This window comes from Pituophis catenifer, unplaced genomic scaffold (genome assembly GCF_029215685.1).
Source record: "Pituophis catenifer annectens isolate HBS135680 unplaced genomic scaffold, rPitCat1.0.hap2 SCAF_3, whole genome shotgun sequence".
Lineage (NCBI taxonomy): Eukaryota > Metazoa > Chordata > Lepidosauria > Squamata > Colubridae > Pituophis > Pituophis catenifer.
Genome location: NW_027256883.1, coordinates 23,555,722 through 23,579,742, shown reverse-complemented (window position 1 = coordinate 23,579,742; position 24,021 = coordinate 23,555,722). Strand labels below are relative to the sequence as shown.

Genomic DNA, 24,021 nt, shown 5'->3' with positions numbered 1-24,021 from the left:
CACTAAAGTGATTTTAGTATTTATTTGTTCATACCATAAACTATAGTAGTTTAGTTACTCATAAGTAGGAAAAAACAACTAACTTGATTTCAAGTTGTACCAATACTGCTACAGCTAAAAATAAGATCCAATCAAATACTTTGGATTTATGCTAGATTAAATTGAAAGCAAGTATATGCATCTAATCTACTTGCTTGAAGAATAAAAAAGAAGTAATGTATTATATGAAAATTAGAAAAATATTTCCAAAGGCCATGATAGATGGCATTGATTCTTATTAAACAAGGAGTATATTGTAATTTTATATACTAGTGAAAAAGAAGCATAAAAATGTTGCTAGGGTGGTAGAGGGTGGTAGATTTAATATCTTTGCTCCAGGTGTGCTGCAAAGAACATCACAAGAAATGATTGCATAAATGCTTATGTACTCAGGAAATAAGTAATAGGATGTCTATTTATGTATATGAATCTTTTCCCAGATCTTCAATAACTTGTTGTTCATTAATTCTATTCAAATGTAAGTATAATAGGTGCCCACAAAGGATTCTGGGAATATTTGTCTATATAAATGGAAAACATTTCCCATTAAAGATCTGTAACTTACTTCTGAAAAAGATGTGTCTACTGGATTCATGTGTTATACTCCCCTCTTCTCTCCCTCTCTCCCTCTCCTTCCCTCTCTCCCTCTCCCTCCCTCCATCCCTCTCTCTCTCTCTCTCTCTCTCTCTCACACACACACACAGAAAGAAATACACAACACTCTGAAGTTCTATCCCTGACAGAACTTTGACTAGATGCTAGTCAAAATGAGATTTAATTTCCCTACAAGAAACTGCTTTATGTCAAATTAAACAAGAAATGCATATGTAGTGTTGTTAACCCTGATTATTTTAGTCAGCAGCTCAGTTCATATATGCTGTTATTTGCCACATATATTCTTCATTTCTCAGAGAAACTACAGAATTCCACCCAGTCTATCAAAGATAGCTACAGAACTCATGTATATTTTATATACTTTATAATGAATGAGCTGTCTACATGGATCGCCAAGACCAACAGAAGTCTGATAAGGAACTTTACTGTCCAGAATACAATTATTTCTAAGATGAATTGTTTTATTAAGTTATATTCACAACTGGTTTTGGGACCAAGCTATTTCAATACATCTTTCTAAGTCTGATTATTGAGAAATGTTTAAATTTCTATCTTGTAGGAAGATGCATATGGTAAAAACATAAACATACATACTAATCTATTCAGAGTTTTTACAACCCAACCAAACTCAAATTAATACCCAACCAGGAACATTTACACATTTGGGATCCAAAAGATAAATTAATGCTATTACAACATTTGCTTTGCAATTTATCAACAGCTATCTTGCCTTGAAAATAGGAAGTTTTTGGATTTTTAAAAATCTTATTCTCAGCATACTGTAACTGAGAATTTCTTTTTGCTGCCTTGTATGTTTTTCAGCTTTTTCACTGGGAGGTGTGAAGTATACAGCTACTGATTTTGGTGTTATCTGTTGCATAAATTTTCATCATTCTGAATTTTCCTGGGTGATCAGACTTTCTAGACTGAAAAAGCCCAAAGAGATGAGTTCATTATGCTTATTATTTCATTTGATCCCTTGTCTCTTTCTTAAGTGTGTGCTTTTAGTTATGGAGTAAAGAAAGCCAAGGGTACAAACCAGAGGTGGGTTTCAGCAGGTTCTGACCAGTTCTGGAGAACCGGTAGTGGAAATTTTGAGTAGTTCGGAGAACCGGTAGTAAAAATTCTGACTGGCCAAGCCCCCATCTATTCTCTGCCTCCCGAGTCCCAGTTGATCGGGAGGAAATGGAGATTTTACAGTATCCTTCCCCTGGAGTGGGGAGGGAATGGAGATTTTACAATATCCTTCCCCTGCCACGCCCACCAAGCCATGCTCATAGAACTGGTAGTAAAAAATTTTGAAACCCACCACTGGTACAAGTTTTCCATATTCAAACTTTACTGAAATCCCTTGAAAAAATAAGAATGAAAAAAGTCATTCAGAAATAGTGTAATCATGTTCTCTTCCTCTCTGTCATTTCATCCAAACATTATGTATGATTCTGTAACTGGATGCTTACCTCCTGTTAGCATAAGAGCACATTTGCACATACAATTGTCATTGTCAGCATCTTTGGTACTAAAGTCAGCACCATGTAATATCAGGCTGCTTTGTTTTCCTGCTGTTCCAGAATGACCCTTGAGATACAGCCTGAGAGAGAAAAAGAGAAGGTGTTAAGAGAGGGGAGATATTATCAAGTACAGTTATTTAAAATTTGCCCTTAACTTGGGTCTTCAAGAAAACAGATCTAGGAAATTTCTGAAATCCGAGAACCAGAAAAGTGATTCTCTGGCATGTTGCTAAGAATTTATTTCTCTGATTCCTTTCCCTCAGATGAAATTAGCACCGAGGCCAAGACCTCAACAACTGAGTTATTAATAATTATGCTAGTTGAAGTATATGAACAATGCAGATTCATTAAAAAGAGTAAGAAGAAGACACAGAGCAACCTATACAGAACCTCAAAAATGGTGCTCCACATCAACAAGACTGGATGTTGGAATCTTTTTTCTACCAGGTAACTGAAAATAAAGGGATGTGGTGGCTCAGTGGCTAAGATGCTGAGCTTGTCAGTTGAAAGGTAGGCCGTTCAGGGTTCGAATCCCTAGTACCGCATAATGGGGGTGAGCTCCTGTTACTTGTCCCAGCTTCTGCCAACCTAGCAGTTCGAAAGCACGTAAAAAATGTAAGTAGAAAAATAGGACCACCTTTGGTGGGAAGGTAACAGCATTCCATGCGCCTTTGGCATTTAGTCATGCCGGCCACATGACCACGGAGACGTCTTTGGACAGCGCTTGCTCTTTGGTTTGAAACTGAGATGAACACCGCCCCCTAGAGTTGGGAACGACTGACACATATGTGTGAAGGGAACCTTTACCTTTATCTTAAGTGAAAATATCTTGGATCAGCTTCCCAGAGGAAAGGAGTTTTCTAACATGCAACAACAGATACTTGCATCCTGTCCCATATAGAATATAGATGAACAATCTCCAGTTCACCTTTTCTTTCCTTCTTGAAATTTGCACTCAAACTCTATCTGCCCAGCCACTTCATCTTTATATAGCAATAAAGAAGCAGCTGTGGTGCATTGTTCTTTTGCTTTCATTCAAGATATCCTATTAGATCAGAATGTCTAATTCTATGGCAACTCCAGGATAGCTTTTTATAATAGCGTTTTCCAGTAGATTCTGTTGAAAAATTGTGAGATCTCAGTCCTCTACTCAATTTACTCTAGAAGAAGATTATTTAGAGAATTCCCATTTCAGATAAATATGTCAGATGGCAGTGAAAGTTACATATTGCCTATTTATGCTTAAGGGCGTGATCCATGATATTTTGACATGTGTCTTTTTAAAGAGCTAAACATTGTTTCTGGTGTGTGTGTGTGTGTGTGTGTGTGTGTGTGTGTGTGTGTGTGTGTGTGTGTGTGTTAGAAAAAATGTGGCCAATCAGCTAATTGTGTGATAAATGCAATTCCAAATGTAGGCTAAAGATAAAATATCTTGGAAAAAATACTGGTTATGAAAACATCTTTATAAGGCACAGTTAGCAGTGCCAATTAGATACTGTTTTCTAAGGCAATATACAAATGAGGCTTGGAAGCAATATATTTTAAAGCTTTTTGCCTGTCTTTATGCATTTTAAATTAAATATAAACAAACTAAATTGAGATTAAAGCTTTCTAGATTTAGTGGTTTGGACATTGATGGCTCATTTTGGTAAATTATCTTGGTTTCCCCCCTACCCACCCAAAGAGGAAAATAAATGCCTATGGAATAGTGCTGAGAGAAAAATGACTTTGAGATATGGTATCTCCAAGCTTATTTTAAACTGTCACAGATCATCAGTACATCACCCATGCTAGACTTACAGAAGCCAATGTCAGCATAAAAGAATGGAACCTGACTTTTTGACATCAGTTAATCAAATTTGAATAGAATATGCCACTATGAAGATATTAGATAAAAGGCTAGTAGGTGGTTTTTTTTTTTTAATATACATTTTAAATTGGGATATGTGAAACTTCCTTGAATAATTTGGCAATTCTTAGAACCAAATTGGTGAGAATGGTCATAATGATAAGGATCATCAGAAATGTAGGGTAATCAGTGTTTGTGGGAGTAGCTCAGTTGCATGTAAGTTGATATCATTATCATACAACAGAGTTTGCATTCTTTGTGTAATGTCAGCAGGCCAAGTATCTGATGTTTATGCAAAGAACACAAAGTTTAGATCATTTCTTGGAAAGATAGAAAACTGGGTGCAAACGGCCTGCAATACTCAATCTTGTATTTATATTGCAATGTTGACATTGGTGCTCTTTTTTTTAAAAAAAAAATAACCAACTTCAAAAGATGTTTGGAAAGATGCTGCTGCACATCCTATTTTTAGGTAATATACCGTATTTTTCGGACTATAAGATGCACCAGAGTATAAGATGCACCTTAGTTTTTGGGGAGGAAAATATGAAAAAGCTGATTGGAGGGTAGATCGTCCTCCCAGAATACCCCCAATCAGCTGTTCCCAGAGGTGAACTTTAGCAACAGGTTCGTTGGTTGTGAGCTCTTCGCTTTGCTTTTTTTTCCCCCCAGCCTCTGAAACCTCCATTTCAGAGGCTGTTTTTTCAGCCTCTGAAACCCCCTCAGCGGGGTACATCTTATACCCCGAAAAATACAGTAATCTTTGAAAAGCCTCATAATACAAATTCTGAAAGGAGAATACTATACCAATATGTGAGATTTATGCTGCAGTTACTACAAATGTTGGCTATTGTATTTCTCTTTCTTAATGAAAATCTTTCTTTCTTTCTTTCTTTCTTTCTTTCTTTCTTTCTTTCTTTCTTTCTTTCTTTCTTTCTTTCTTTCCCAGCATTATAGGCTTCTCTGACACTAAGTCTTTGCATAATGTGTCTAAAGTAGGATAAATTGTGCCTTGACTGAGAACTCTGAGTTTATTTGTTCAATGTTCCATTTATTTGCTTTCTTGGTTGCCCATGGTATTCTCAGGAGTCTTCTCCAACACCAAAGTTCAAAAATTTGGATGTAAAATCCACTAAAAATGATGAATTTTTGCTTGGTGTCAGCTCCACTATCTAGAGCAGATGAGGAAATCATCTCCACAGGAGGGCTAAAAAAACTTCTATTGAGTTTGGCTGTAATAACAAAATTGTGCAAGGTTGATTGTACTATTTATTCCTCCTCCTTCTTATATGCCAATGAATCAAGCAGGCATTTGCATATCCAATGTTATCTTGTTACCTGGACTTTTTTTAAAAAAATGCTTCAGCCCTTTTTGACTACATAGTGGTTCATGCAAATTCCCATAAAGTTCATCTATTTTACTTTCTACTTTTGGAATATATTCCTATGCATATTGTATACTTACATCCCTTTTTCTATATTGTTTCATATTCTCACAAACTCTGTTTGCACAAAACAAATGTTAGCCCCAGGGAAATTAGAAAATCCAGGCAATTCAAATGCGTACAAAAGTTTTTTTTTTTTTTTTTTTTTTGAGCTTCAGCTCTCTGCAAGAAACTGAACTACTAATGGCCAAAACAAATTGGGGGTAGGTAAGAGTCAAAGGAATTTAAGGTAGCCTGGACTTAGATTCTTGTGGGTGAGAAGGGACTCATGACTGAGGCTGCATTTGACTCCTCACTTGGGCTTAGTCTGGTCATCTCCTACACCTAGTGTGTGAACTAATATTCTTCTGTCAACCTAATCCCTTCTGTCTCCATTTCATACAACATCAATGTTCTCTCCAACATCACATTTTAGGCTTCCTCTAACCAAAATAATGAGAGTAATGAAGAATGCTGAGATACAATACAAAATACATTCCATGACAAATGATCAAGATTTCTTGAAAATAAAAACAAGGGATGGAATAAAGCATTGGTTGAGACCCTGAAGGTTTGATACAGTCAGCAGGACCAAAGCTGAACTAGATCATCAATATGATTTTGTATAAATAGCTATAGCCGCTACATTTTTACTAGAAGTAAATGTAAAACGCATATTTAATCTTTGTTCTCTTACTTGTATTCAGAACATGTATGAATCTCTATGTCTTGCACAGTACAAACTAAAATGCTATCATCCTCACTGATGCAATATATGCAGACTAATACATACAGTAGTAAGCCAATTCTTCTCTTCTGCTACAGCTTAAAACGGGAGGGAAAAAAATCCCAACTACATATGCAACAGGTTTTGAAAACCTACTCTGAAACACATCTATTGGGGTGAAGACCTTAAGCAACTGAGTAGGGGGCTTCTATTTTCATGATGTTGTATTCCATTGAACCATTGAGAATCAAAACCCCCACATCAGTTTTGGGTGAGAAAAAGGTCAGAGGATTTTTGAACTTTAAATGGAAGTCAAACCCTTAGATTTTATCAGAGAATGGAAAGTATGTTAGCAACTAGATGAGAATTCTCTTTGCAATTCTGCTAATGTTACACATAAATCTGTCTGCCTCTGTGTGTTTCTAAAATTGACTATGTTATATCTGAGATTACATATTAGAAGGCTCTGCAAAATCTATGAAGTCCATGTGAGTTTCTGAATTGGCTTTGAATGTTTCCAAAAAGGTCATGACTCAATTTGATACCTTGCATTAAACCGATTGAAATATTTTGTTTATGAAATGAATCAGTCCCAATTTTTTGGAGTCAAGTTGTCTATATTAAGATTCACGCATCCCTAGTATTATTTACCAAAATATTATATTTGCCTTCCATTTAACAATTGCCTGCAATATTTTATGAACTATGCATTAAGCCCTTTTATTATTAAAAAATAACTAAAACCTGATCAATACGTTAATATTTTATACATACAAGCAAGATAGGTAGATGGAGTTTTAAAAGCATTGCTAAAAGAAATTGTGACCCTCTCTTATACCTGTTTATATTATCAAGATTTTCCATGCTAAGAAGATCATGTGCTTTAACAATAAGTTCTCTCTGGACCATCACACATTTTGGTTTTGATTTCTCTAGTGTTAATGGTTTAATAACCTCTTTCAAATTATGCTTTAGAAATTGGCTGCAGCACAGATGGAACGTTTTGAGATTATGGCTGCCAGCAGGCAGAATGAAGTATAAGAAAGAAGTAAATGAGTTTAATGTGAAATGACAAACAAACAAAACATGTTGCTTGCTACTTGTGCATTTCAAGATTTGACAGCATCTATTTCAAGAACTGGCTTAGCGTATGTATGTGCCAACATCCCAAAAGGAAAAGCAGGACTATTGTTTGTTCTCCTTTGACATTTTCATTGCCTACTTTATGCAATGGTATATGTGATCTAATTAGTAGATTAGATTTTTTAAAAAATTAGCTGTCATGTATTCCATCGTGACAATCTGAAATATGCTATCAGAAATGGTGAACGTAAACTGTGAATACATAAAATAAGGAAATCCAAATAGACCCTTAATGCAGTGGTGAAATCCAATTTTTTTACTACTGGTTCTGTGGCTGTGGCTTGGTGGGCATGGTGTGGCTTGGTGGGCATGGCTTGGTGGGCCTGATAGGGGAAGGAAACTCCAAAATCTCCATTCCCACCCTGCTCTAGGGGAAGGATATTGCATAATCTCCATTCCCGCCCCACTCTGGGGCCAACCAGAGGTGGTATTTGCCGGTTCTCCAAATTACTCAAAATTTCCGCTACCGGTTCTCTGAACTGCTCAAAATTTCCACTACTGGTCCTCCAGAACCTGTCAGAATCTGCTGGATTTCACCCATGCCTTAATGGCAAAAATAATTGTGTCCTTCCTTTAGAACAGGGATGTCAAACTCAAGGGCCAGATCCAGCTTGCAGGGTGCTTAGATCTGACCATGGGGCTGTCCTGGAAACAGCAAAGGACTGGCCAGTGAAAACCCTCCTGAGCTCTGTTTTTGATGGGCATAGGGTTCCAGGAAGCCATCACCGCCAAAAATGGAGCTTGGGAGCCCATTTTCACTGGCAGAGTACTCAGGCCATCACAAGCACTCCCAACACAAGTTATGTCAAACTGGCCATGCCCACCATGGCCACGCCCCCCCGAAGTCAAACACAACCCTGATGCGGCCCTCAATGAAATCGAGTTTGACACCCCTGCTTTAGAGAGAGCAAAATTGGAGAACATGCAGCAATGGCCAAACTAACAGCATATAGTACATATACATAGGTAAAGATAAAGGTACCTCATGTCAGACTCTGGGGGCACTCATTTCTGTTTCTTAGCCAAGGGAGCCAGCATTGTCCAAATACATTTCCATGGTCATATAGCCATCATGACTACACACCGAAGCACATGGAATGCTGTTTCCTTCCCACCGAAGTGGTACCTATTTATTTACTCCCATTTGCATGCTTTCGAATTACTAGGTGGAGAGGAGTTGGAGCAAGTAATGGAATTCATCCTGCTGTGCAGAACTTGGTCTCGAACCCAGGTTATCAGCTTTCCAGCTGACAAACTCATCATCTTTCACCGCATAATGGAAACCTAACTAAATTCACAAAGGAATGGCTTACTTATATATGACACATTGCCCTGCAAGGCAAATTAAGATATTTACAGTGTTACATTTTGGAAAAATACACACTGTCCAACTAAACAGTAAACATTACCTAGTTTGGTAATGAAACATCTGCAAGAAAACAACCAAGCTCAGAGAGCAACCAAGGACCCCACAATTCAACCCTGGCTACAAATATTCTTTTCTATCAGTTTTCATTCCTTTTTTTATTCAGAGACGGAATAAGCTTCATTAGATGTTGATGCATATTTTATCATCAAACATTTAACAATTATGCAGTACATATTCTTTTCAACTCTGAAGCAAAGACATTTTCCCAGGACATATTAATATGATGAGAGGACTTTTCAATTAAACAACAGCAGAATGAAGGCCAGAGGTGGTATTCAGCAGGTTCTGACCAGTTCTGAAGAACTGGTAGTAGAAATTTTGAGTAGTTCAGAGAACCGGTAAATACCATCTCTGACTGGCCCTGCCCCCATCTATTCTCTGCCTCACGAGTCCCAGCTGATTGGGAGGAAATGGAGATTTTGCAGTAACCTTCCCCTGGAGTGGGGAGGGAATGGAGATTTTACAGTATCCTTCCCCTGCCACGCTGACCAAGCCACATCCAACAAGCCATGCCACGCCCAACAAGCCATGCCCATAGAACCGGTAGTAAAATTCTTTGAATCCCACCACTGGTGAAGGCCATCTTGGTCTGAGGGAGAGGGGGGAGCTTGTTCCAGAGGGCAGACATTGCTACAGAAACAGTCACCTATGAGGTCATAAGAGATCATTTTATTTAATTTAAGGAATTCAGGACATACCAATCCAGATGTTTTGCAAGCAGTCCCTCAAGTAATCAGACCCTATGCCATCTATATCTATATGTATCCATCCATGATTATATATAAATCAATGTTTGTTCATGTGAAAAACAGAAGTTGTGTGAATCCAGCTCTAGCTTCAGAATCAAGCCACAATTTGTGCAAACCATAATTTACACGATCAAAGATCATCAAAACATGTAAGATACACATCTGGTTACCCTAACCATACTATAGGATATTCATATATGATTTTTAAAAATGTAAGGAATTATCATTGTTTTCAATCCAGGATCGTATTTCCTTAACCAGCAGTGAACTTCTAAGATTTAGTTAATCAGGGCAGGACAATCAAGACATGTACTGTTCCTGGAAATGTTTATAGCTATTTGAAACAAATAAATATTGCCTTGGAATCCTTCTGCTTTCTAAGGACATTGTGGTTTAAAAAAAAAAAGTGCCAGGATGAATTATGTGACACTAAGACCCCAGTTAAAAAAACACAAACAGCCTGTTAAACATATTTCTGCTCCCATGGCGTCAGTTGTGGCCGACAGAGCCAGATATGAGTGAAAGGTTCACTCACTGTCATCTATTTATACTCTAGGCTCTTAGATGGTGCCACACTGACCGGGTCAGAAGGGCTTAGCCTGAGTCCAGAATGCTATTTCTTCCCTTAAGAAATCAGGGAAATAAACCTATAAAAATCTGGAGTTCAGAACTACGGTTCTATCAATTGCAACAGAATTAAAAAACAGGCAGGCAGGAATTGTTGCTGCTGTTAATTTTAAGGATGAGATTTTTTTTTTTGGAAAAGGGAATAAATAATGCTTTGACTCAGTCCACTTTGTGGATTTCTCTTAATCATGAGACTCTAAAAAGAATGCAGAGAAGAGCAACAAAGATGATTAGGGGACTGGAGGCTAAAACATATGAAGAGTGGTTGCAGGAACTGGGTATGTCTAGTTTAATGAAGAGAAGGCTTAAGGGAGACATGATAGCAGTGTTCCGATATCTCAGGGGCTGCCACAAAGAAGAGGGAGTCAAGCTATTCTCCAAAGCACCTGAGGGCAGGAGAAGAAGCAATGATGGGTGGAAACCAATCAAGGAGAGAAGCAACTTAAAACTAAGAACACATTTCCTGACAGTTAGAACAATCAGTGGAACAATTTGCCTCCAGAAGTTGTGAATGCTCCAACACTGGAAGTTTCTAAGAGAGGTTGGATAACCATTTGTCTGAAGTGGTGTAGGGTTTCCTGCCTGGACAGAGGGTTGGACTAGAAGACCTCCAAGGTCCCTTCCAACTCTGTTATTCTATTTCTATTTCTATCACAAGGCCTGGGCATGAAGCATCATTTTCTTCTGATCTCAGAACACAACAGCCTCATTTGGCTATTCTGTTGAAAATATATGAGTTGGTTAAATTCTGACTGAGGCAAGCATATGTGTCCCAGGATAATGTTGCAGGATCTAATCTGGGTGGCTTAAATTCCAATTGCCTCTCCCCAAAACAGCTCTTAAAACGGTATGAATCTTCTTCCAAAGGAGATATACTGCTTTAATGAATCAACTTGTTTCAGCATAAGAAATGGGATTTCAAAACCAATGCATACAGAGGAAAATGTAATTTAGAAACCTGAGCAAGGAAACTTAAAGTTTCATAGGTAGATGCAGTCCAGAGATTTCTTTGCCTCTAGCCCTATAAACAGAATGAAAGTTTTTCTCCTTGTCAAAGGAGACAGTGCTACCAATCAAGTAACCATGTCAACCTCAATAACCAGACATCTTAAGCAGCAGGCAGCAGAGGCTAATCAGCTCTCCATACTGATATTGGTAGTGCCAGATCAATAGCCTACAAAACTCCCTTCTTTTCCACAAACCCAAAAAATCCCAGGCAGAAGGCATTCTCAATCAGACTGAACAGTACTGAACTAGACAAAGTATCAATATAATCAGGTATATTCATTTCAAAATTGCTGCATAATATTCGTAAAGCAAAGGCATCCTCAGGATCAACCATTCTAGTCGAAGTGATGAAAATAGTACTGCAGCATTGTGATACAAATTCACTGCAGCTGCTTCACATAGGCTGAACTGTCTATGGAGATTCTCAGTCATCCTGGTTGTGGTTATCCCAAAGGTACTTTTTCAAGAGGCAACTGGACTTGCTGGGGGTGGTGGTTGTTTTTTGTTTTGCTTCTCATCCATTCAGCTGAAGAAGCTTCTTGGATGAGAAGTGAAATGTCTTCAAAGAAAAACCAGAAAGTCCAGTTGCTTCTTGGGAAAAAAAAGCACCTTTGGGATACCCAGATACAGTTTAGGCAGCTAAACTATCTTGTTTTTTCTTTGAAGACATTTCGCTTCTCATCCAAGAAACTTCTTCAGTTCTGACAGGATAGTGGGAAATGGAAGGATTTATATTCCTTGCAGACAGCTGGTCATCCGCATCCTTTTAGAGGGTCATTGAAGCACTTGGAGGTTTATCTGTCTCCTCAGGGTCACCTGAATAGTGTTCCTGGTTCCTGTAATCTGCATTTTTTTCTCTGGAAATCCATTCCTACTCCTACCCCATTCAAAAGGTTTTCACTCCAAATTGTATAGCTAGAAATCAATGAATATAAATCCTTACATTCCCCACTAGCTTGTCAAAGTTGAAGAAGCTTCTTGGATGAAAAGTGAAACATCTTCAAAGAAAAAACAAGAAAGTCCAGCTCCCTCCAGAAAACGCACCTTTGGGACAACTATGACCTGGATGATTGAGAATCTCTACAGACTTTCACCTTTGGGATAGGCTGAACTGCTTCTTTCTGGCCACTTTCCTATATATTTTTCTCAACCACTCTATTTTACTAGTGATCCATATGCTTTTTGCTTGGAGAATCAATGGAGAACTTTATATTTTAGCTGGGGGAAATAAGTCAGAGACATCTCTAATGTGAAGAACTGTTCTGGCCAAACTATTCTGAGGCAAACATATCAGAAAAATCAAAATTAAACTCAAGTCATTCCTGAAACAAATTTGTCTGTACGATTGCAAATCCTTCCCTCCCACTTCCTCGATTTCCTGATAAGTCTATCTGAGGATTCATTCTGGCCAATGGAATAACAAATGTATATTTGTCTATGATCTAAAACTGTATCAATCTTTAAACCACAAATGCCTTCACTTGTATAGATTCAAAGACATATCATACTCTATATTTCCTGCATAGAAAGAAATGTAAAAGACTATCTCCATCCAATACAAATATCCACCCCATGTAATTGAGCAAATGCCATATATTATCAAACATTTTGGTGAGCTCTTGGATACTCTGTATACTTTAGTTGGGATCTTGACTTCCCAGGACAAAAAAAATACATCATAATTGTATGGTTTTGAAAAGTGAGGATATTTCTTAATGTACATGTGTTCAGCATTACTGCACCAAATCAGAGATTCTTAGACTAATAAAACGTAGTAGAGAGAAAGAAATACAAACACCACAGAGAATAAACAGAACACTTCTGAAGTCACCAGTTGGGACTGATCCAGGCTGAGTCCAAACTTTCTATAGGGTGTTAAAGAACAGTATGAAAGATGATTTTCCATATTTTTTCAGATGCAGTGAATTAGTTTGGAGACTCTGAATTCTTACATCAGTGATTGTAATGAAATGTTGGAGAAGTATTCTTTATCCAGTGAAGAGACTCCAGTGCAAAAAAAAGGCATTCAAGATATATTTTTTTCCTATCTCCCATAACCCTATTTTGTTTTGTTTTGTTTTCATCTTTCTATTTTAGTATTCTTTGAACAAATGCCCAAACCAACATGGAAACCAGTTGCTTGGTTGGCTATTTTTGTTCCTGATGGAAATGGTGGTGTTTGAATTACATTTGCTATGCCTTTTTTTTTTTTAAACAGAAAATCAGATGCAGAATCATTGTTGTAATTAATCATTTCATCATCATGGAAAACGCATTCATTTGGATGGGTGACTGCACATAAATAGGCCATTCCTCCTGAGAGATATTCAGAATAAAACAGCTGAAAACTGATGGAACGCAAAGAGGAGAAACGAACATTGGTAAAATCTAAGGCAATGACATCTATGGGATTGGAATTCTGTCCTTAGTTCTTCAACAGCATTTGTGCTTGGCAAGGGGATTGAAGTCTTATTTGTATGGCTGTAACCATTTCCTTTAGTAGTGTCTTGAAAACCACCATTAGTGTATTAATAAAATGAAAAGAGTTAACTGGCTAAAAGTCAGTTTCCCAAGGCAAATAAATTTGCATCTTGCTAAGGGTTGTCATTATTCATAAGCATTTCCTCTCTCTCTTTTTCTCTTCCTGCTATGTACATACTTGAATATATAAATACATGGATAGGATTACATTCTGATTATGTGTGTATTCTGAACACATATACGCTAAACTGATTTGTTGGCTTGTAAGGTAGTCTTTAGATTAGAGATTTTCACTTGCAGGGAATGGTGTGTATTTGCTTGGAATAAAACTAGACTTTGGTTGTCCCAAGGATGGTTTTTTTCAAAAGGCAACTGGACTTTTTTGCTTTTTTCCTTGAAAACATTTTGCATCTCATTCAAAAAGCTTCTTCAGTTCTGACTGAAATAACTGAAATAATTTGTAATGAATGCTAGATAGAATAGAATAGAATAGAATAGAATAGGATAGGATAGGATAGGATAGGATAGGATAGGATAGGATAGAATAGAATAGAATAGAATAGAATAGAATAGAATAGAATAGAATAGAATAGAATAGAATAGAATAGAATAGAATAGAATAGAATAGAATTCTTTATCGGCCAAGTGTGATTGGACACACAAGGAATTTGTCTTGGTGCATACGCTCTCAGTGTACATAAAAGAAAAGATACATTCATCAAGAATCATAAGATACAACACTTAATGATAGTCATAGGGAAACAGTCAATATAAATCTTAAGGATAGTGAGATACAACAAGATGTGTGGATCAGGGGTGGGTTCTACTTACCTTTACCACCGTTTTGCAACGGGATTGCGCGCGAGTGCTCGCTTTGCTCTCTCGCACGCCTTGCTTCTATGCATGCAACATCTGGGGTGGTGGGTGGGGCCTCCCGCCTGTTTTACTACCAGTTCTTGAAAAAGCACCTTTGGGACATTTTTTTTATTTCGTGTATTAATTACTTTAACCCACTAGTTTTTACTTTTTTTTTTTTTGTATTATTCATAATGTTGCTTACCCTGAATTAGTGTGATAGGTATGTGTGGATTGGAACCATAGTAAGTTGCACTTACTATGCACAAAGACTTGTGTATTCGAACTCAAGATGGCAGTGATAGAACTTGAAATCTTCTCTATGTAAGATAATGTGTTTAAGTGTTAAGCTGTGAATAAATCTTTCGTTGGACCTGCCTCCTCCTAATCATGACAAAATGTAACAAGAACAGGAATATTGTCTTCTCTTGAGGGCTGCAGTACTTCTATCTTTGTTTGAGGCACACCTATCACTGAGAGAAAGTCATCCATAACTTTGAAATTATATTAAATAATAACTGGGCTGAAAAGAAACATAAACCAGAATATGAGGAACTATTAAACTCTGTGGTCCAATAAGATCCTGAACTTGGCTAGAGTAAGAACTGAGAACTCTGACTATCTTTATTAGATCACTATCTTTTAAATGAAAAATAATAACTTAACCTTTATTTATGCTCTCAATCTGTTATTTCCATCTTGGGAAAATGTTCATCTCCAGAGTTTTATGTAATACGCGCAGAGGTTTCTTCATGATCAAAAACCCCCAACAGTATTTTCCTGGTGTTTGCAAAACGTGCATTACTTTGAGCCAAGTTCAAATAGCTAGTTTAGCCCAACTGTAAGCCAAATCTGTATATTTTGTGCTGCTCTTGGTGTTTTTGGAATCACTACATCTATCTCCAACTCTATCCACATCTCCCCTACACCTTTAATTAGTAACCATTGCTGAATAACCAAGAAGATGATGCCAGGAGCATTGACAAATGTATTTCACTAGCTAGCCTTTTGGCAATAATTGTTTCAAATACCAATGGAAAAACAGAAAAGGATAGGTTGGAGGATAGAAAAGAGAGAGAGAAGAAGAAACACTGGACAAATAGAAAGTTAAATACACACTGAGAAATTAAAGTTAAGATCAACCCAAGAAGAATTGAATACCTCAAGTTAAGAAGGGAGTATAATATTAAAGATCTTCAACTTTATTTCTGGGAAATTAGAACAATTAGTCAGTGGAACGACTTGCCTTCAGAAGTTGTGGGTGCTCCAATACTGAATTTTTTTTAAAAAAAGATTGGACAACCATTTGTCTGAAATGGTATAAGATTTCCTGCATATTTCTTAATTAATTCAAATAAAATATTACAAGTGTATCTTATTTATTTATTTATTTATTTATTTATTTATTTATTTATTTATTTATTTATTATATTTCTATACCGCCTTTCTCCCGTAGGACTCAAGGCGGTTTTACAGTCAAGAAAAATATAGACACAGTATCTTATATAGTATATATATAGTATCTTATGCTCAGTAGTCTAAGAAATAGGACACTGAACATTTACTGATTGCAAAGTAAAAATGATTCAAATTGAACTGTAAGAAATATAATTAGAAAGCTACAGCCATAAAATGGGAATATGCTGTTAAAGGAATGTGTGCAAATGGATATATGCTTCCAATAGGTCTATAAGAGCATCTCATTTATCTACCCAGATGTACATGAAGACAATCAGAATAAACTAAATAGTCTGAATTAGGCTAGGGAGATTCATATATGATCTCATACTCCAACATTCAATATTCTTTTACTTTCGAGATTCCAGTAGGTTTCCAACTGATCAGTTGCATGCATATTTAAAAAGGCACTCATAAAAGTAAAATCACATCTGTACTCACCTGTAATTCTGTTTTTCATTTCCTATGTAAAATCTATCATATTGTGAATAAGCTCGGCTTCCTTCCCAATCCATTAGTTCGATTCTTAGAGAGTAATGTTTTTGACTGGTGGTTATTGCAAAGATGAATTCATTTCCCAGCCAATATTCACCAGAGGGACTACCAAAACCCTAGGGGAAAAAAACAAATGAAGAAGTGAGTTTCATCATTCTTGCTTTTATTTGTGCAACATACACCACAGAAATTTTCATTCAACAATAAATGTCCTCAATCTGCTTACCGTATTTTTCAGAGTATAAGACGCACTTTTTTCCCTCCTAAAAGAGTCTGAAAATTTGGGTGCATCTTATACTCCGAATGTAGCTTTTCCAAAGCTTTTTTTCAGCCCTAATGAGGTGCTAGCGAGTGAAGCAATCTCCACTTCCCTGCTTTGCCTGCCTCCCTCCGACTCTCAGCTGTGAAGCTTTTTTTCAGCCCTAATGAGGCGCTAGTGAGTGAAGCGATCTCTGTGGTTTGCCTGCTTTTCTCATTGCTTCTCTCTTCAAAGATCAGTTGTGCTTTAGAAGCTGTTTTTTTATCCCCAAGCAGGGGATAAAAACCAGCAAACTAATGTGCAGAAGCTGACCAGACTAAGGATGCTAGCCAGATGAATACCTGGTAGGCAGATTTTTTTCCCCCTATTTTCCTTCCAAAAAACTAAGCTGCGTCTTATACTCCGGTGCGCCTTATATTCCGAAAAATACAGTAGTTCTCATTGTATGTATTACAACTTGCATCATTCCAGCCACAGAAAAGTAATTGAGAATGCCAGGACAGAGACCAATGGTAACTGTCACTTTTGAGAAAACCAACTTTCATGAGTATGTACTAATTCTTGACAAATGTGCACAATGTTCTTGATGACTTTAATTATTGATTTATAATATACACCAATTCTGTTTCAATAATTTCATGAAGATCAGGACAATGACTATGTTTTTCTTTGCTCTCTTGGTTAGATACAGACCTTGTAAGTAATTGCTATGAATAACAAGGCAGAAGGGCTACTGATGGAGACATTCTTTTTCCTAACTAATCTTCTTTTGAAATGTTTTCTCAAAGATATATTTGTTGCCCAATTATTAAAGGATATCATAAAGGATATGATACATGATACGTATGATATGATATGTATCATACATGTAATACAGGGTGCATTTTCAAGCTTTAGTCCCTAAGAAATTAATGATGAAATCAATCACAATTAACATGTCTCATTGATTTTAATAGGAGCAATTTGCAGCTTATCTCCTTGGTCTGGATGTTATTTAAAAATGTAAAAATAAATGATAGCAATACCTAGGAATATGAGAGAAGCATTGTCCAGTTTAACTCATTTAATAGGCTGAGACTTAAAAAGAAAATAATCTTTAAATATGAATGCTGTAAAATAATGTTTTATTGTATGCCACCTAGAATCACTTCTGTGAAATGGGCAGCTATATAAATTATGTATAAATAAATACATAAATAAAAATATATTCCTATGTAACTGATAATTGATATTTTCCAACATATTCAAAAGATTTAAAAGATTACAAATACTGGAATATTTGCATTAATTTCTCAGCCATTTCATGAGATTTTCTCTTTCTTTTCTGTTTTATAAGCAAATTTCATTTTATCAAATGAAAAATGCAATATTGCTCTGTTGAGTACTAGTTTCTTCTGAATAGTTTATTCCTGAATTGGAAATATCTAAGCTTCCACTGATTTTCAGGAAAAATATAAAACCTGGCAAGGAGTTTTCTTTACGATTTGACTCAGGTATTCCTTGTCTTCCAGCAATGGTTGGAAATGATGGTACCGTTAAGGGCTAATTAAAAAGAATGTTCCCTAAAGTTCTAAAGACTTTAAGAACACCTAGGATACAATGGTAAACAATATCGTCCTTCGTTTCAACTTATATCTTGTACCTTGTAAAGCTGGTAAAGATACTAAAAGTCTTAGAAGAAAGAAACCTCATTGGATGTGCTTTTAGGAATTAGTGTGTAGGAAAATTTAATATTCATATACCGTATAAAGAAGAAAAAAATTTGTCTTGCTAGTACAAAATCTGACAATATCTCATAAACACGATTGTTTTAATAGAACTTCCAACCTAAAGGGAATAAGGACCAGATAGTAGACTGAAAAGCTATTCTTTGATTCAGCTGCTTTGCAGGAATTATTTAGGGCCGATCAAGCATCTCCTTGTTAACAAAATCAGAATCAAAATAACCCAAACAGCAAGGAAACTAGGGGCATGGGTCATGAATTAGAAAAAATCCAGCATTATTTCAGCAGTGTCAACATTAATATTTTGCAGAGTTGATGTTAACAATGGAAGGAAAATTCTATGAAGGGTATAAACATGTTTTATTAAATCTGGCAAAATATATAAGAGTTTCCTATTTGAACCACAGTCCTCCAGTATCATTAAACAATTTTCTCTCTTACTTCATTTTCCTCATCTGATAATGTTCATAGGAAGCGCTGAGGTTTTTAATGGAAAAGAAAATGAAATTGAAACCAGATATAGCATATCTTATGGACATGTTTCAAAAACCTTTGAATGAAACCACTAAAAGTCAGTCCTAGCCTCTCCCCCCTACCTCAGCCAAGTCTATCTTCTGAGAATAAGTAAGAGGATGCTCAAGCTTTAGATGGAAACGATAGAAACGATAGATCTACTGAGGAGTGAGGGGATGGTTTGGGAGGTTTTGACTTACTGAGGAAAAACCCGGACCTCTCAGATTTGGGTTTTCCCAGATGTGCCAGTTTACCTATTCTAGTAAATAGAACTTTGAAAAATGCTTGCTTCAGAGTCTTTACTTGGAGTTGGGTTTTTTCTGGAACACTGACACCTTAATTCCTTAATTCGCCATTAATATCCCACTTTTAAAAGGTTATTTCAAGCAAGTCCAGCTGTAACTAATTTTTATAAAGAAATTATAGAGGAGGAGGAGGAGGAGAATATCCACACAATCAAATAGCCCAAAATAAAAATATGGAGACACACACAGATATTAATCATAAAAAGTCTTGTAGAATAAAAACAATATAGACTTAAAACCTTAGCTCACTTTTTCAGGCACATTGCTTCCTGAAGAAATAGAAGAAGATATAGAGGAGATAATTTGGCTGATAATTTGACATCTTCCTTGCATCAGAAGAAAAGCTTGCTAGAAAACCCTACATTGCAACACAGCACTGACTGATTTTTGGATTCTTTTACTGGCCCAGTTGTGTGACTGTCAGTTTTCCAAGAATTTACAGCTAATTGCTAGGCCAACCTCTGTACAGCCAGTCCTACAAAGAAGGAAGCCACAAGTGAAATCTACTTTGACTTTACGCATTCTGGCAAAGAAGAGCAACAAAGATGATTATGAGGCCGGAAGCCGTTGCAGGAATTGGGTATATCTAGTCTAGTGAAAAAAAGGATTAGGGGCAGGGATGCTATTCAGCAGGTTCTGACAGGTTTTGGAGAACCGGTAGCGGAAATTTTGAGTAGTTCAGAGAACCGGCAAATATTCCACGTGGGAATGGAGATTTTGCAATATCCTTCTCCCAGGAGTGGGGCGGGAATGGAGATTTTGCTGTATCCTTCCCCTGGAGTGGGGTGGGAATCAGGGGTGGGTTCTACTTACCTTTACTACCGGTTCGCAATGGGGCCACGCACGCGAGCTCGCTTCGCGCATACGAGCTCGCTTCGCACACACAGAAGCTTCTGCACATGCACAGAAGCATTCTGATGATGTCAGGGTTGGTGGGCGGAGCCTCCCACCGGTTTTACTACCAGTTCTATAGAACTGGTGCGAACCAGGGGCAACCCGCCACTGGTGGGCATGGAGATTTTGCAGTATCTTTCTCCTGCCACGCCCACCAAACCCCACCCACAGAACCAGTAGTAAAAAAATTTGAATTCCACCACTGATTAGGGGTGACATGATAGCAGGATTCCAGTATTTGAGGGGCTGCCACAAAGAAGTGGGGGTCAACTTCTTTTCCAAAGCACCAGAAGGCAAGAGAAGAAGCAATGGGAGAAAAAGAGAGAAACAACCTAGAACTAAGGAGAAATTGGCTGACTTTGAAAACAACCAGAACAGCTTGATTTCAGAAGTGGTGGGTGCTCCATCATTGGAGACTTTCAAGATGAAACTGGACAGCCATTTGTCTAAAATGGTATAGGATCTTCTGCTTGAGCAGTGGGTTGGCCTAGTATACCTCCAAGGTGCCTTCCAATTCTGTTATTCTGCTCTGTTCTTTTTCAGCAGTCAAAAGCAGAAGGATTCATATAATCCAGAGATTTGGCAACATTTATCATTTTGAAAGCAACACTCCCCAAAGTAAGCAGGTCCAAGATAAACAAGTAGATAAGACACAGACAAAACAAACAAGCCAAGAGCCCAAACTCAATTTGAACTTATACGTATTTAATTAATATTATATTCTGTTATTTGACATTAACATAACTTCCTATGTATTCAGTAACTTTTTTCTTCTGTTATACATTAAATAGGAGATGTAACTTTCAGGGTGCTGGATAAGGAGTTTGGAGGCCTAATTTCCCACTTGACCCTGGAGCTCACTTTGGGCCAGTGGTGGGTTCCTCCCGGTTCTGCCTGGTTCCGCCGAGCCGATAGCGGTGACGATATGACGTTACCAAACCGGTTCTGCCCCCCCACTCCCTCGCATTATTCTTACCTTTTATTTGGCCCCATCCCCAATCTATTGCTGCTTCCTGAGTCCCAGCTGATGGGCTATAAGGAAAAAAACTGTTTAAACTCTTGCCATGGGGCTTCAAAGGGCCGCCCTACAGCTGATCAGTGGTAAAAGGCAGTTTGGTGGTAGACCAGTGCCTGCAAAAATAAATGGGTAGACCAGTGGCTGCAAAAATAAATGGGTAGATGAGTACAGCTCTGCAAGCAGTTAAAAGCCTGGTAGACCAGTACCTCTGCTAAATCCTAAAGAATTGTCACATGACCATCAAGCCACGCCCACAAAATAAGCCATGCCCACAGAACCAGTAGTAAAAAAATTTAGAACCCACCCCAGCTTTGGGCCCATGATTCTCTCTCTTTCAATCCAATCTACCTTGTGGGAAGTAAGAATAAAAATTTCAAGATGGCAGCTACAATAATCCAGAAAATCCATACCCCTTTTGTGTCATGTAAAAAAGGGGTGGAGCTTTACTTACATTTATTGATAAGAGGAAGCCTCTTTTGGACTTTTTGCATAAACATAAAAAAGGGAACTTGTGATGATTAGACAGAATAGACTACAGCAAGAAGAGTAATATGATGTAACTTTAGAGAGAGAGGCAACATATATTTGTAGGTAACAACTGCTATGAAGAACATATTTTTTTCTTTCTTTTCTATTTTTCTTCAAATTTTTCTTATACTTTTTGTTTTTAACTGATTCATTTTTCATTTTTCTTCCTTATTAGTTTGCAGTCCTTTTTAAAAGTCATCTTTAAAAGTTTGAACAAAAATTATAATTTTATAAAGAAAAGGGGGCGGGGCTTTGGCAACATTATTAAAGGTACCATTTTGATTTTTTGACACCCCTACTTCACCCCTCTTGCAGATATCCTTGGAAACAGGATTATTGTCCGATAGAATTTAAATACAGTGATAAATGCCTCATAAACCATCAAATTCTTAGACGTCTCAGCTTTTCTGGCAGTATAATATCTGCATCAGTAATAAAGAATGACACACACCTACAAATTTGTTCTTGTTCTTTACACGAATATAAAGATTTGAGGCAGATTTGGGGTTCCTTGTAACCTGGATCTAGTTAAATGTAGTAAGCTGATCCTTGTATTTCATCAGTAATCCAACAAAGTTTGTATCAAATGTAATGGCAAAGGGATAACTATATTAATCAGCTAACTTTTTTTTTTTTTTTTTTTTTTGCAGAGTACAATTCTTTTCTCCTTTCTGATTAGGGCAGGCCATCATGTGGGGCGATTTAAAACACATTTCTGTGGTCCAGTTAAAATGCCGAAGGGCAGGCAATCAAAAGATATATAACCACATGTCAACGCAATTCCCAAAACAGATGTTATCCAGCAACATTTACAGAGGGAGAATATGATTCTAGATAGGACTATGTGCTCTAAGCAGAACAAGCTCAGGCTAAGGAAGGATATTTAACTATAAATGCAGTAGCAGAAAGCAAACTATAAAGTAATTAAACACAAATGTACATGGTGACTTTAGGTTCCCTGTAAGAGATAGGTAGAAAGGAACTAGAGTGCTTACATTTCTGATAAATGTAAACTTATCAGAAATGTAAGCACTCTGATAAATTTATGATAAATCCTTTCTGAAAAGGATTTGTTCAGTGTGCATTTTAATGCAGCTTTGCATTAAACTTAAAAGTTATACAAACTTACACAGAAATAAAATAAAGAATAAAGAAATGAATGCCATTTATCTGTAGCTTTTAAGATGCAATTTGCTCCTGGAAAACATATGTGGTACAGTAGAGCATGCAAACTAACAAAAGAAAAAGCACATTATATAAGAAGAAAATAATCGAATGTGTGTATGATTGTCCAAGGGACATGGTGGCTCAGTGGCTAAGACACTGAGCTTGTCAATCAGAAGGTCGGCAGTTCAGCGGTTCGAATCCCTAGCACCGTGTAATGAAGTGAGCTCCCGTTAATTGCCCCAACCTAGCAGTTCGAAAGCACGTAAAAAATGCAAGTAGAAAAATAGGGACCACTTTGGTGGGAAGGTAATGTGTGCCTTCGGCATTTAGTCATGCCAGCCATATGACCATGGAGATGTCTTCGGATAGTGCTGGCTTTTCAGCTTAGAAACGGAGATGAGCACCACCCCTAGAGGTGGAAATGACTAGCATGTGTGTGCAGGAGAACCTTTACTGACAAGACTCGGTGGCCTAGAGGTGGAACTCTTGCCTCACAATCAGGAGGTTGTGAGTTTGATCCTAGGTAGAGGCAGATGTAGGGTCTCCTGCTTGGGCAGGGGGTTGGACTCGATGACCTGCAAGGCCCTTCTAACTCCGTTAATCTGATATCTGATATTAATCTTTACCTATGACTTCCAAAATATTAAGGTAATGGTCACAATATCCAATCAAAGTTCTGCCTGCCTCTTTTTAAATTTCATTGTGTGTGTGTGAGACACATCTAAAAACTGTCACAGCTTCAAATATAACACCGAGACCTCCATCTTGACTTTTTTGATGATATCCTATGAACATCTCTTTAAGAGGGAACAGCAGCCAGAAAAATCCCATGCTGGGGGAAATGACACCAAATATATGCAATGTAACACAGACAACTCTTTGCTGGGACTATACATGCTGGGCAAATTGCATGGAAAATTACAATTATTGAGAAGTTCCCTCTCCTCTCTTTCATATCATTTAAAAAAAATCACAAATTGAAAAAGTGGGACAAAACTGGGGAAACTGGGGAAAAAAAGACAGAGTGATAGCTATTCTCACCCTACCTCTGAATTATGGTTTCTGATCTTAGAAACCTCAGCTGTTGCTGAGGCCATTGAATGAAGGCCATTCATTCCAGTTCTGAACATTGAGGAAATGGATGCTTTGTGGCTGATGAATATTGTTAGTCTCTCCAAACAGTTGATCACTATTACTATTACT

At 37.3% G+C, this 24,021-nt stretch overlaps 1 protein-coding gene across 2 annotated transcripts in view; it reads right to left on the bottom strand.

The window, feature by feature from the left end:
* The window catches only part of ANGPT1 (angiopoietin 1), a 140,916-nt gene that overhangs the window by 11,080 nt on the left and 105,815 nt on the right, over positions 1 to 24,021 (bottom strand). The window contains exons 7-9 of one of the 2 annotated variants that reach the window (XM_070940377.1): positions 16,357 to 16,526; positions 2,115 to 2,245; positions 1,448 to 1,580 (exon numbers count right to left, since the gene is read on the bottom strand). In XM_070940377.1, coding sequence (XP_070796478.1) covers positions 1,576 to 1,580; positions 2,115 to 2,245; positions 16,357 to 16,526 — 306 coding nt within the window. In that variant the 3' untranslated portion in view covers positions 1,448 to 1,575. Of the gene's footprint in view, positions 1 to 1,447; positions 1,581 to 2,114; positions 2,246 to 16,356; positions 16,527 to 24,021 lie in introns of those variants that run through there. The other variant, XM_070940376.1, reaches the window with a different exon arrangement.